This window comes from Cydia amplana, chromosome 5 (genome assembly GCF_948474715.1).
Source record: "Cydia amplana chromosome 5, ilCydAmpl1.1, whole genome shotgun sequence".
NCBI classification, from domain to species: Eukaryota; Metazoa; Arthropoda; class Insecta; order Lepidoptera; family Tortricidae; genus Cydia; species Cydia amplana.
In genome coordinates this window covers 4,295,254-4,308,863 of record NC_086073.1, presented here as the reverse complement: position 1 = coordinate 4,308,863, position 13,610 = coordinate 4,295,254, and the positions used below count along the sequence as shown (strand labels likewise).

The window sequence follows — 13,610 nt, the reverse complement described above, 5'->3', positions numbered from 1 at the left end:
CTGTACAGTAGATTTGACAGTTCGAACAAAAGGCAATTTCGTCAAGCTCAATTTGGACAAGTGAATGTATGTCTGTTTTGATGATTTACATAATAATAAGATATAAAATACATCTCTCAAAGCCGCGGATACTCGCAGAATCTCTAAGTACCTACCTACCGGTAGCTTCATAGCTCTACCTCGCTACCGGCGCTAGCATACTACCTACCTACACGCGTAATACTTACTAAATTGTAAACGTACCGTGAAAAACAGGATTTATTTAATTAATTGAGCCTCTGAAGTTGAATACAAATTTAATTATTAATTTAAGTGCCGTTTAGTGGGAGCATAGACTAGGAATCCTCTAGACGGAGTTTAGAGCAATTATTTCATGAAACCGATGCTGCCAAAAATACTGGGGCGCGGGGGACGAGGTGAGCGAATCCCCGTGCCGTGATTGATCCGTTCAAAGACACGGACCAATCACGGCAGCGGATTCTGACACTTGACTCGAAGATGGAGTAAAACTACCATATATTTGTGTCAGAGGGGGTAGCGTTACTTTGCTCAGTCTAGAGGATGTCTTGTCTGTGAGTGGGAGTGAGATTATCGTTTTGATTGAAGCATTGATATGAGTAAAATCGATTACGCTGCAAGCCGTAATGAATGTTAGTTTCTTTGTAGGCCAGGCGATATTAAACCTTGAGTCACTGTCATAAGACCTTTGACATATGAAAGATTTCCCCGTCACCGTCACACCAAAACAAGATCAGACAACCAGCCAGTATCAGACACAGAGCTACAAACACATTCGATTAATGCTTCATCACGCTATCTGATAACATTATCGCAATGACGTCATAGTTCCCGCCCGGAATAAGCGATGTAGCAGAGTAATTATTACTAGTTACTAGTAGTGTCAATGATAGAACTTTTACGACAAGCTAACAAACATATAGTCTGGGGGCACGATTCTGATATTTTTTTATCTGAAACGGAAATGGATATGATTTGTCATTGTCAGCTGTCAACAGTGAAATTTTTGGTCCAGCAAGAACGGGAGCTAGCGATGTTCTAAGAGTGAAATGGTACCGCCTACATTTATCAGAACTGCAAGCTTTATGGGTTTTGGCTCACATCTCACATTGAGTGCCTATAATTAGTTTGCTTAAATTAAGTGATTGATTCTAGTGAATAAACTGAACAATTTTTGGTTTGCAAGTTTTAAAATTAACATGATTTCGTGGTTTTATATTTTTACAGCCTTTACCTCAAGAATCCTTAAGCAGGCGAGTCTCACTCCGCGATTTCGTCGCTTTGCTACAGGTACATCCGTTCGGCCCCAATTTTGGGGAAAGCCATAAGCCGCGCGTGGCGCTGTCGCCACCTAGCGGCCATATCTGTGCTGATCGTAACAGACGCGTTTTGTTAGAGAGTGAGTCTTCTGTACTTAGTACTATTATTTATTCTGTGCCTTAAGTTTACAGCGATAAACGACCTATATATTAGTTCGTATTTTGAATTTTGATATATCATCCAAAAGCAACGTCAGATACAATGTATCAGGATAATCTTGGCGTTTATATCGCAGTGTGCATCGATTCCATATCCCTTTGTCTGTTTTGGATATAGCAGGTAACTTCGTAAAACAGAAATCATAGTTTGTTCTCATTTCTGTTTCTGAATAACTGTTTTACATGTTTGTGAACATAAAAAATCAAACTGTCCATCAGAGAAATGACAAGTTTTAATTTATTTGCATATTAATCAATGACGCCATCTTTTAATTTGAAAACAACGCATCACTGTCAAAATTGCTGTCAATGCATAAATATGTATTTATTATTGCATTTCAATTGATGACTGAAGGAAAGATTGATTGATATAATAATATGTACATCTGAATGAGGCTTTATGTCTAATACTTTTTGTAAGGTAAGTTAGAGTAGGTAGTAGTCAACTTAACAATAGTCGGACCGCACGTTTGTTTACCACGTTTGTCCTGTCGATTGCGGTATTTTGTCGATCGACACTCTGTAGTTGGCAATGTATTGAATATTGCGTGCAATAATTGGTTAAACGTTTTTTTCTTCGTAACATTAATAATGCAATTCCTATAAAGAAAACAGTAAAGGTACCCAGTTTAGCAGTAAATAAAATATGTAGAACAGTTTATTGCACCTATGTAGGTAAAACAGTAAAAAATATTAAAAACAGTAAAAATAGATTATAAGTAAATAAAATAGTACAGTTAACTGTACTATTCCTATTCATAAATTGTACATATTTATTATTCAATGTCAATCGCCTATTATGCCTACGTCAATCGTTAAATAGCACTAGGAGGCTAATATGCCAATTCGAGTTTTAGTTATTCGATCTCTTTTCGATACTTTTGACACTGACAGATCAATATTACATTTGAAACAGATCGAATAACTAAAACTCGAATTAACATTTAAATAAAACTTAAATTGTGACATCAAACTGATATCTAACTGATGTGACTGACATTATTTAGATACACTTTTAGTCAAAAGGTAAGTTTGAATTGGTCTCTAGGTATAATTGAAGTTACCTGCAGAGGCTCACAAAAAAATCCATTACTTTTCCTTAAGCATCATAAGCCTTGGTTATGAAGACTCGTATCCTTCGTAATTAATGATCGGTTAAGATCAAAGGCTCTTACCTACTGGACGTATTCTAACCACTAGCCGAGTTTATAACTGAGAAGAGCTGGCATAAGTGCGCTTTTACAATAGGATACAAGTTTTATTGACATGTTCGGCGGCGGTAGGTACTTACGATGATAGCCATGCCTAACCTACTTAACAATACAACATAAATATATTTGGTGACTTTAATATGTCCACATAATACCGTCGTATTATTAACTATCGATAAAATATAGATTTTATTGAATAATTCTTCGTTCTTACCGACGGTATTATGTACGAATATGCATGTTTATGTTGTATTATTGTTGTACAGTCACCTAAATAATTGACAGTAAATAGGATTTAAACATGAAAATGTATGTCTTAGTCCATAAAATATAAGAAAATCTTTTAAACTTTAAATAAATGTCATATACTAAGAAACAGTGACCAAGGCGTCCAGTGCCCCAGGCTGGAATCGAACCAGCGTCCTCTGCTATCGCGGCAGGTGCCTGTGCCATTCGGCCACCGTGCACCGGGCCACAGCGGCATAGGTCGAATTTTTCCAAGTATATGCACTTCTTACTGAAGGTTTATGGCGCCCCCTGGCCACCCCTAAGGTAGAACAGTACGGTTCGACCTTCTAACTGGATCATCTCTAAACTTCAGTAAGAAGTGCATATACTTGGAAAAATTCGACCTATGCCGCTGTGGCCCGGTGGCCGAATGACTCAGGCACCTGCCGCGATAGCAGAGGACGCTGATTCGATTCCAGCCTGGGGCACTGGAGGCCTTGGTCACTTTTTCTTAGTAAGTATATAACATTTATTTAAGGTTTATAATTTATATAGTAGTGTGTCTACTTGAAATTAAAAAAATATTTTCTGAAAATAATTTAATTTGTTCTAATACACAGATAATCTCTTTTTATATTTTTCCTTAGAGCAATAAAGTCAGACCAAGCTCACTCTGGATGGCTTTTGTAATGACAGTGTCACAATGTCATCATTAATATCAATTTTCTATGAAAACGTCACGTTTATAATGACACTCCCTCACTTTGTTCTGTTCAAGTCAGTGCAAAGTTAACTTAGAAGGACTCAAGGAAATTTAAATGAGAACGAAACTATGCCAAGACCATAACATTGTGAAGCGAAGTTACGATCCAGCAGCATAAGTTTTGAACGAAAAGTTTTTATATTTAGAAGTGCTGGAATATAAAGTTAAAAAAACAATTCTCATATCGGAACAAGTATCATTTTTGGCATAGATAAATAAATACATATTATTCAAAACAAATTATACAATTGAACATTCTTACGTATATGTTTAGGGCAGCCATACCACAGAATAAATAATAGTACTAAGTACAGAGGACTCACTCTCTAACAAAACGCGTCTGTTACGATCAGCACAGATATGGCCGCTAGGTGGCGACAGCGCCACGCGCGGCTTATGGCTTTCCCCAAAATTGGGGCCGAACGGTTGTACTTTTACCTACCTGTAGCAAAGCGACGAAATCGCGGAGTGAGCCACGCCTAGCCATACAAAAAAAACTCACAAATAAAAGTGACCAAGGCCTCCAGTGCCCAGGGCTGGCCCTAATAAAAAAAAAAAGAAAACCTAATATGAAAAAAAAAATTCCTAAGGTAGGTCTCTATAGAGCCGTGGCTAATAAATTACCGTAACAACGGCAAGTCTACCGGCTTCATTGCAGTTTCTATTTGTTTCGAAAACCCTCTAACAAACCTGTCATGTCTCGAAGATATCCCGACCCGTATCCGGCGTAAGTTTAGTCAAACTTGGTTTTACCTCAGCCGACGAAATTCTCGATTCAACAATATGAAACTTGCCCGTAGCACGAGTTTCCCCGGATAATTATCTTAAGACCTGTAAACAATGGCACAGAAAATGCTTCGTGCAGATGTTTGACTTGGAAAAAGTTTGATATGAGGAAAGTTTGATCTCTATAATTACCGCAAAGGAATATTTACTCGTATGGAAAGAGAATATTTACTCGTAGTTCTTTATTTACCAGAAATAACTGATTCAGTTAGATAATAAGTAGGTACGAGAATTGGACTCAAAATACGCACTGGTTCTGAGAGAGATATGGATAGTATGTACTGGAATCAGAAATAAAATACGCAGTCAGCGTAAAGATGGTATGAAAAGTTGCGACTAAAATATATTTTGTCCGTTTTGACCGTAAAAAAGTAACAATCTCGTATGGGTGCACCTGCATAATAAATAATAATATAGTCACACAATAAGATTAGTACATGTTACCATCTTTGCATCGGCACATCATAAAGTACATGATACAAAATATTTCATTCTATTTTTTACTTTAATGATCATAATTATCTGTTCTTATGTATTTTTACCAATGTACATACCTAATTGTATAATAAATTACACTGGCAAAACTCATTATTTAGGTGTAATCGATGCCTTTATTATCATATGTGGTCACACTTCTGCTGTTATATTTTCTGTGACCAAACTTGTCCGATTTTGTACGTACCTTAATTAAGTCTAGAAAGCGTGCAATTAACGTGTTCATATACAAACTATACCGTTTTAAGCTTACATGATTCAAACTTTTAATTAACGTCAGGAAGACACGGACAAATTATTTCCGTAGGTTTTCATTTAAGTACCTACCTATAACTTTTTGCGTTGCTTTTGCACTATGCACTTATCACATTTAATGATTTCTTAATACAAAATTAAGTAAATAAGTACCTACCTATGTACTTACTTTGTACTTATTTTCTATATTGTCTTTGGGGAAACGCAGTATAATATCTATAATGGAAAGGATTTCAACTCAAAACTGGTAGAATAGAATTATAAAAGTAATACGATACGATTTTTTAATGATATAGGAGGCAAACGAGCAGACGGTTCGCTTGATGATAAGCTGTTACCGTTGCCCATGTACACAGCCTGCAACACCAGAGGGCCAACCCCTCGTGTGGTGCTGGCCTTTCAGATGGGGGTACCTAGTGTACCTATTACTTTATTATATTATTATAAAGAGCCCACTGTGTCCCACTGCTGGGCAAAGGCCTCCCCCCTCTTCCTCCACTCGTCTCTATTTAGTGCAATATCTGGCCAGCCTCTCAAGAAGGAGTCCAAGTTATCCCGCCATCGCCGACGAGGCCTGCCGGCTCCCCGGTTAGACTCGTGGGGCTCGGGCTCCCACTCTGTGGTTAACTCGGCCCACAAGTCGTCCGGCATTCGGCAGACATGACCAGCCCAGTCCTATTTTAACTTAGCCGCTTTCCGAGCTACGTCCATTATTCGAGTCTTAGAGCGCAGCGTGGTGTTTCGTATTACTTACGCTCTTTTATTTAGTCATATACAGATATGGCTTGTTTCATTTTATAGGTGCACGTAGGTATACAAAGAAAAAGCTGTGAATTTCAATTAGTTTAAATATGTTTGTAGACTTAGGCTAAGCTAATTCTGCAGACACATTATATGAAAAACAACAAAATACGACGTTTGTGGTGTCATTTCCACATTTTAACACGTCAAAGTCGGTGCACAGCAAGTATAGTCTAAGTATTTTTAATACCTTCATATCCAGTTGTATCGAATGAGCTTCTAAACCATAATACTTTGAGCTAGGAAAATTAAACTCCGCTACTCACGTGACGCTTAAAACGCAAAATACACGAAATGGAACAACGTCTCTTTCCGTGACGTGGCCCGTACCCTTATTACTGCCGTATTCGAACTTCAAGATATTCACAAGAGACGACACGTACTAGATCCAATCTAGATACGTTATAGTTTAGATTTCAACTAGTTCTCTTTTGCAGCGCAATTCGGGCAACCAATGTCACTTTTACGATAGATCGTGTTAGATATCTATTAGATGTGAATTAGATCTCTAAGTAATTGACCGAAGCGTAGCGAAGGTCTACGTTTTGACTCGGGCATTTTGCTTTTGTATGTCCGGATGTTCTCCTCTACAGGTCACAATTCTCAACCGATTCTTGTGAAATTTTGTGACCAGATTCTATGAGTAAATAAATTTTTTATGTCGCTCCCGTTTTTGGAAATTTTCAAAAATGGAGGAGTTGTGATACCTCGCGCTTAAACAAATAGTCGTATCGATATCATAAGAGTATTTTCTTTTTGAGACATATTTACATAGTAAATGGCAAAAAATGCAGAAAAATTGTATTGTTGGTTTAGGCGGTATTTAGATATTTAGTTTGTACTCGAGAATGAGTAGCCGAATTTCGTCAGTTTAGCTAAGAACTATCATGGCGCATTTTGTAAACAATCGCTTTTTTTGTTTGCACACAGAAAGTCTGGGTTCGATCCCCAGTAAGACATAACTTTTTGTATTCTTTTTTTTTTCACTTAAACTTCGTATTTTTTTTTAATAAATTAAAATCTTTGTATTGTTGATTGATCAAACCGCTGTGTGGCGCTGTCATCGTGCACGGTCCCAATAAGCTATGCTCGCGAGGTCTACAGCTCACAGAGCCACTAGTATCTTGTGGAAATCGTTCAAGAGTATCTCCAGAATCGCGGAAATGTCAAATTTGACAGGTTAGATCTTAAACATATCGTTATCGTATCTTGGCGATGTCTAAAAGATATCTAATAGATGTCTATTACAAAACCCGAATCGGCCCCCTAGTGTAGATTTCATTCGATAGCGTAACGTGACGTACGCGTAGCCAAGCGGGACGTTTTATAAAGTCAAAATCCCATACGCAATGCGTACGTCACGTTACGCTATCGAATAACATTTACACTAGGGGTACGTACGGCTACCATCAGTTTGGCACTGACATAAACGCCGACGAGAACGTAATTTACTTTCTATTCATCTCGCTCGTACTCGCATATTAGTGCAAACGAGATGTATGGAAAGTAAATTACGTTCTCGATAGCGTAAATGTCAGTTTTGACACTGTCAGTGACTCATGGTACGGGCTCAGATCTAGCGTAGTGAAACACAAAACGCTATAAAAGGTAAAAGGTACGTAGGTAAGTTCTTCACTTCTCTTCCCTTTATTTGTTTAATTTTGGGTAACCACAAAATTGAGTGGAGGACTAAACGAGTACGAGTTTCAAGAAATGGATCTCATCATAAAATAATTAGATAAAATATCACTTTACTGTGCCCATTTTGAGCGACAAATAATTAAAAATAAGGGTACTTACACAAATTTGATGACCTAAAAGCAAGCTTAGGAAATTGCATTTGTACCCGACATTATGGGACCTAAAAAAACAGCTGGGGCAAAGGAGCGTGGCTAGGCAGTGTCAGATGATCGCAAATAAGTTTTTTTTAGATCTTGTCATATTCGCAGGAAATTGTGGGATAAGGGCATCATTTCCAGCGGACATCTGGGGGTATAGCCAAGGTGACAATCGCACATCGACAATCGCCAAACGAAATTATTGATTTGACAGATTCTACGAATAGTCACGTGACTATTTCTATACATTATTTAAGTTTATATTGGTGTTTTCTATCAACGATTGTGATCTTGGCTAGACCCCTTGTCGATGTCGTCTAACACGAAATAGTAATCGGCAGCAGTGTGCGACGACTCATGTATCCGTGTATTATGAATCCCAGCCAGTAAGCATGCACACAAATTTTAATTATGATGAGATGAGAGGGGATTGCAATTTATTTGTGCACGGTAAACTAGTCTTTACGACAGGTAATTTCATACTAACAACGACACATTTTACTATGGATACCGTTGAATATACATATATGATTTCCAAGGGAATGTTCACTGTCCTTTTCTAATTTTACCTAGCCTGAAATTAATTCATGCAAATGTCATGCACTGATCCCGGCCCAGCGGCTCAAAAGCAAATATAGTCTTTGCAGATTTCAGTGCGGTCTGTCAATTTATGCAGGGCCTGGTACCTACTAGGTACTGAATAATTTACGTTGAGCACATTAAAGTTCACGAAACTCCCTAGATACACCGATCGGAGTTGACTTCGGCCTAATTTTCCTGTTTACATGGACTTCTGAGGGCCTACCGCGAACCACGTTCAACGTGTTGCCTCTCTGTCGCATTTGTGAATTCGTACGTAAGTGTGACAGGGAGGCAACACGTCGAACGTGGTTCGCGGTAGGCCCTCTGATTAGCGGTTTACGTACTTTGGATTTTTAATGATATAACGGTAGGTACGTAATTTGAATGCTTCTAATTTAAGGCGGTCGCGTTTCGTCGTTATTTATTTACGTTTTATCTAACTTTTTTACTTTTCTACCTTTAATTTGTCAATATATGTATTTCAAACAAAAACATGTATTTTGGTTATCACTGACGATCTAGGTGACACAATTTTTAAAAACCACAAAGTTCTTGATTTCTGCTAAGATTTAATTGGAGCCTACAACAACAACTACAACAGTTTTTTTCGTAACTGTTAAATATGCTGCTACTAAACAACTAATTATACTGTTTAGTCGAAACCATTCGTAATCTCTAGCCCCTATTAAGGTCAGTTTTGTCAGCCAAGCCCACGTTATCAGCTCCATCATCAGTGTTTTGATTTAATCTGACATGCGCGCATAATCCGTGTGACGAGCACTTACCAATGACATACGAGTATCCATCGAGAGTCAGGACGCATTTCCTCGCCGCGCCCGACGCGGATCGATGCCTGACTGCCCTAGGCGCTGCCCCTAGGGCTCTGCCCCCGCCTGGATCGCTGTGGCACTTATGAACCAGCTCTTTGTCACTGACACCCCCGCCGTCGACGGAGCCCTGCCTGCTGCCTTCGAGCAGCGCTTTACCTCGACGCATCATTACATCACACGCTATCTCCACTCAATAACATCTTAGGCGTTTTCACTTAGAAACATCTCACTCACTTCACCAAATTCAGCACTACACTACGTCGTCACCATACTCTGGTCCACACAACCGTATTTTGATGATCAATCACTCAAACTAGTGATTTGGATATGTTTAGAGTTTCGACACTGTATGTTTTGATATGTAACGGCTAGGCGTCGTAAATATCGCGGGTAATTTCGACATTTTCATTGCCACGCTGCCGGGGGTCATAAATCAAGAAATTATTAGCTATAAGTGATAATTTACTTTTTGTTAATAGCGGCAAAAGATAAATATGGAGCGTTATTAATTGATAATGTGTGGTAATATTTATCGATTCAAATCGTGAATTAATTTTAAGCAGCACTTAAACAGCAATTGCTGATTACGCAAACCGGTTATTGTAATGTTCAATACAAACTTTTTACGTACAATTCTTACTTACGTAGTATTAATTGAAGAAAGATCTAATAACAAACGTGCCGGTTGGCGTTTGGTAATTACGAAACCGTCACACCTCAACATTTAAATTGCTTTCAAGTTCAGTATTTAATTTCAGCCTTTTCGCGCGACATGTCAAAAGAAGGACCACGTTGTTTGACATAAACGGGAAGGGACATAACCGTCAAAAACGGGACAAGTTAATCGAGTGCCAATCGATGTCATTTCGAGCCCTTTCGGAGCTTGGACGACTGGTTTAATCAGTCGATTGAATTAGCGTTATAAACGGATGATCGAAGATCAGGGCTTAATCGCGTTAATCGTCAGGGTAATATCTTAATGTACTCGTAGGTTATTCTCATGTGTAGATACAACAGATAATATGAGTTACTACAAATTCCTGGTATAAGAAATTCTGATTAAGATAAGTATGTTCCACAAATTCGTTAATGTAGCCATGGTGAGAGATTAGGAGTATTTAACTCACTTGTATTATCATTATTTCCATTTTATCATGTGAGATAGTTGAAGCAAATGTTGGAAAAATTGAAGCTTAAATAACCAAAAAAGCTTTAATGAAAAAGGGTTTCGGGAAAAGCATTATTGTTGTTAAATAAATAAGCTTTTCCTTGAAACTCGGATCTTTTTTTTATAGTAAGTATTAAACAATGTTGTGTTACTTGAAGACTGTAGAGAGGCTAGAGCAGAATTAAATAAAAACATTCCTTGGAGACAAAGCTTAGAGAACTTAATGTAACTAAGACTGTGTTCACCGGGCTGTCAGAGCAGACAAAGGATAAATTTCATGAAAGGGATCAAAAGAATGGTACAGCGAGTTTTGAAATATGCATCGATGTTAAAGCTTGTTTTTGCAGGCTTCAATAACTGGAACCCGTGCTTCCGGCTAAACCGCTCGTTGACCGGCGTTATGATGCTGGGTAAATAAGACGGCTAATTTTGTATTAAAAAAGGGGAAGCTATTTAATCTTACTCAAATTACTCATTTACGTTATGGTCAATGAACTTAAGAGATCTTTAAAGCAAAAAGAATCCTTTGTAATTTTCTCAAGGCCTTGACAAAGTTAGCGGCGTCTCAATAATTACACCACACGTTAATTTGCAGTCTAATTAAGATCGGTTAGCGCCGAATTCAAACGGAGAACAGAATTATGCTCGGCAACAACGCAACATATTATCGAACGAAAACAAACGTTTGTTTGCCCGGTAACGTTCTTTTTTTCAAACAGCTCGTAATTCACTTGACTATGGTACGGCCATTCAGCCATACACAGGTGGGAACACGGAAATCTATTTTCAAGTCGACGAGTGTTGTTTTTCCGCCATAGTTACGCGTACGCCGGGCGTCCATAAAACATTGCGTCATAGCTAGCCGGGGGTGGGGGGTGACCCCCCATTTGTAAACAGATTGTGACGTTGTCCACTGGAATTTGCCAAATCGGGACCAACAGGTGGTCTCTTCTGCACAAGAGAGCTGTCAAGGTGCGTGTTTTAATTTCACGCGTTCGATTTTTCTTTTTTAATGATTTTTTTTCGAAACGCTCCAGATTTAAATTTCCAGCCAGGAACGTACCGCTTGTAGCGGACGGAGACCGGTGCTTTCGGGGCGTTTTACGCCGCCATACCGCGACGCGACCGTTACGCGTGGAAGGCTGCGCGCGACTGTCACCTCGGACCGGACACATGGTTCCTGCCGCCACAGGTAGCTGATTGCTGATCGCTGATATTCGAAGGTCCGAATTCAAAACGGGGGTTGCCCAACGTCCGCTAGCTAATGCCCTATTGGGAAACTCGAGCCAGCTAAACGTTTTGTATTATTGGCTGCGGCAGAATTAATTAAATTTACTTTTGGATTAAGCCTGTGAATATGCGTAGGTTTTTGCTGGACTATTACCTACAGTAACTTTAAACTACTTGTCACACTATGTTGCTAACTTTTAGGTAAAGGGCGTTTGCCCAGCAGTGGGACACACACATAGGCTAATTAAAAAAAACTATTTTGTAGATTCGCTTTTGCCATATAGGGACCATAATTTTATAAATGCTATATAATTATTGCTTTTGTTTTGATATCTAATATGTAGGTACTTTATTTCTTACCTATATAAAGGGGCCCACTGATTACCAGTCCGCCGGACGATATCGGCCTGTCAGTTGTTCGGAACTGTCAACTTTTTGTTCTAACTGACAGGCCGATATCGTCCGGCGGACTGTTAATCAGTGGGCCCCTTTAAATTGATAAATATTTTTTTTTTTATTTTCAAGATTTGAAATACAATACTTATAGACATTTCATATTTTTTTGAGATACACCTTTCTATAAGTTACCAGAGTAAGTAATAGGTATATAAGGCATCTCGGCACATTGATGGATTAGGATCATTAATATATGCGATCTTATTTGAATAATAATCAGCCTACATAATATAGGTATAGAAAGAATATTGATCACAAGTTTCTACGTCTATTAATACTTGAAACTTTTTGAACCCGTATTGTTAATGTAAAAGTGATTGATCGATCTACTTTTCAGGTCTATGATTGAATTGTGATGATTGATTTTTTCGAGTGTTAATCGAGTTCGATAAAAAGTAAATAAAGTGACGGTGACCTCAAAACATGACGTTTAAACAAAACGTGATTTGTACTGTATGTCAAGTGTCTGCAATAATCAAAATATGTATATTGCACGTTTTAACGTATGATATCCAGAGATGTGAAAAATACTTTATAAAAAGTATTTAAATACAAAATACAAATACTTCCTTGATATACTATTTCAAATGCAAAATACAAAATAGTTTTTGAATTTGTATTTAAAATACAAAATACGAAATAGGTATTTTCAAAATACTTTTTAAAAATACAAATACTTTGCGATAAAAGGTACTCTGAATAGTGAATACCTAGTCTGAATTAAAAAGTATTACTCAAAATATCCGAATTGAAAAGACTCTTCATTCTTTGAAAACAGTGTGTCAATCAGTCCTCTAAGTGCAAATTTCTTGTTGTTTGCTCATATTAACCGGAAGGATGGATGGATGATGGTTTATAACGGACAATTTTTAAAAGCATTAATTTAGATTTGTAATGTTTTACAGCTAGTATAATGCCTCTCGTTAATGTGATGAAAACGTCTCGTTTGTGCAGAAAAGTTTCATCAGGGCAGAAAAGTTTGTTCTCCTCTCGTACCTTGAAACCCTCGCAACACTCAAGATTCCACTTTTTTAACCACTCGCTACGCTTGTGGTCATGTGCGACGTTACTAAACAGATTCAACAGTATGAGAGAGTTGCCAGGATTGTAACATCAGAAAAGATTGTAACTCCTACCTACATTACCTACTATAAAGTATTTTGTATTTTGAAAATAGAAAATAGGTCCCAAAAACTATTTCAAATAAAATACAAAATAGTTTTCTTCAAAAGGTATTTAAATACAAAATACAAAATAGGTATTTTGCATTTAGTATTTGCATTTTAAATACAAGTATTTCAAATAAGTCACATCTATGATGATATCTGATATAGGTACGAGTTATTTGTTTTTTTTTTACTATGAAATACTGCCCATAGAATAGAAATATGGAACGCTCATTTGTTTCTTGTATGGATAGTAAATGTAGAGTCTACTACTTATAGTTTAAAAAAGCGACTATTAGAGTCCG

General features: G+C 37.7%; 1 protein-coding gene across 1 annotated transcript in view; it reads right to left on the bottom strand.

Annotated features, from left to right (window-relative positions):
- Positions 1-11,818, bottom strand: part of LOC134647819 (dual specificity calcium/calmodulin-dependent 3',5'-cyclic nucleotide phosphodiesterase 1) — a 253,094-nt gene extending 241,276 nt beyond the window's left edge. Inside the window, exons 1-2 of the mRNA XM_063502145.1 lie at positions 11,517-11,818; positions 9,241-9,701 (exon numbers count right to left, since the gene is read on the bottom strand). Of these exons, the coding sequence (XP_063358215.1) occupies positions 9,241-9,454 (214 nt within the window). The 5' untranslated portion in view covers positions 9,455-9,701; positions 11,517-11,818. The remainder of the gene's footprint in view (positions 1-9,240; positions 9,702-11,516) is intronic.
- Positions 11,819-13,610: the final 1,792 nt, after the last annotated feature.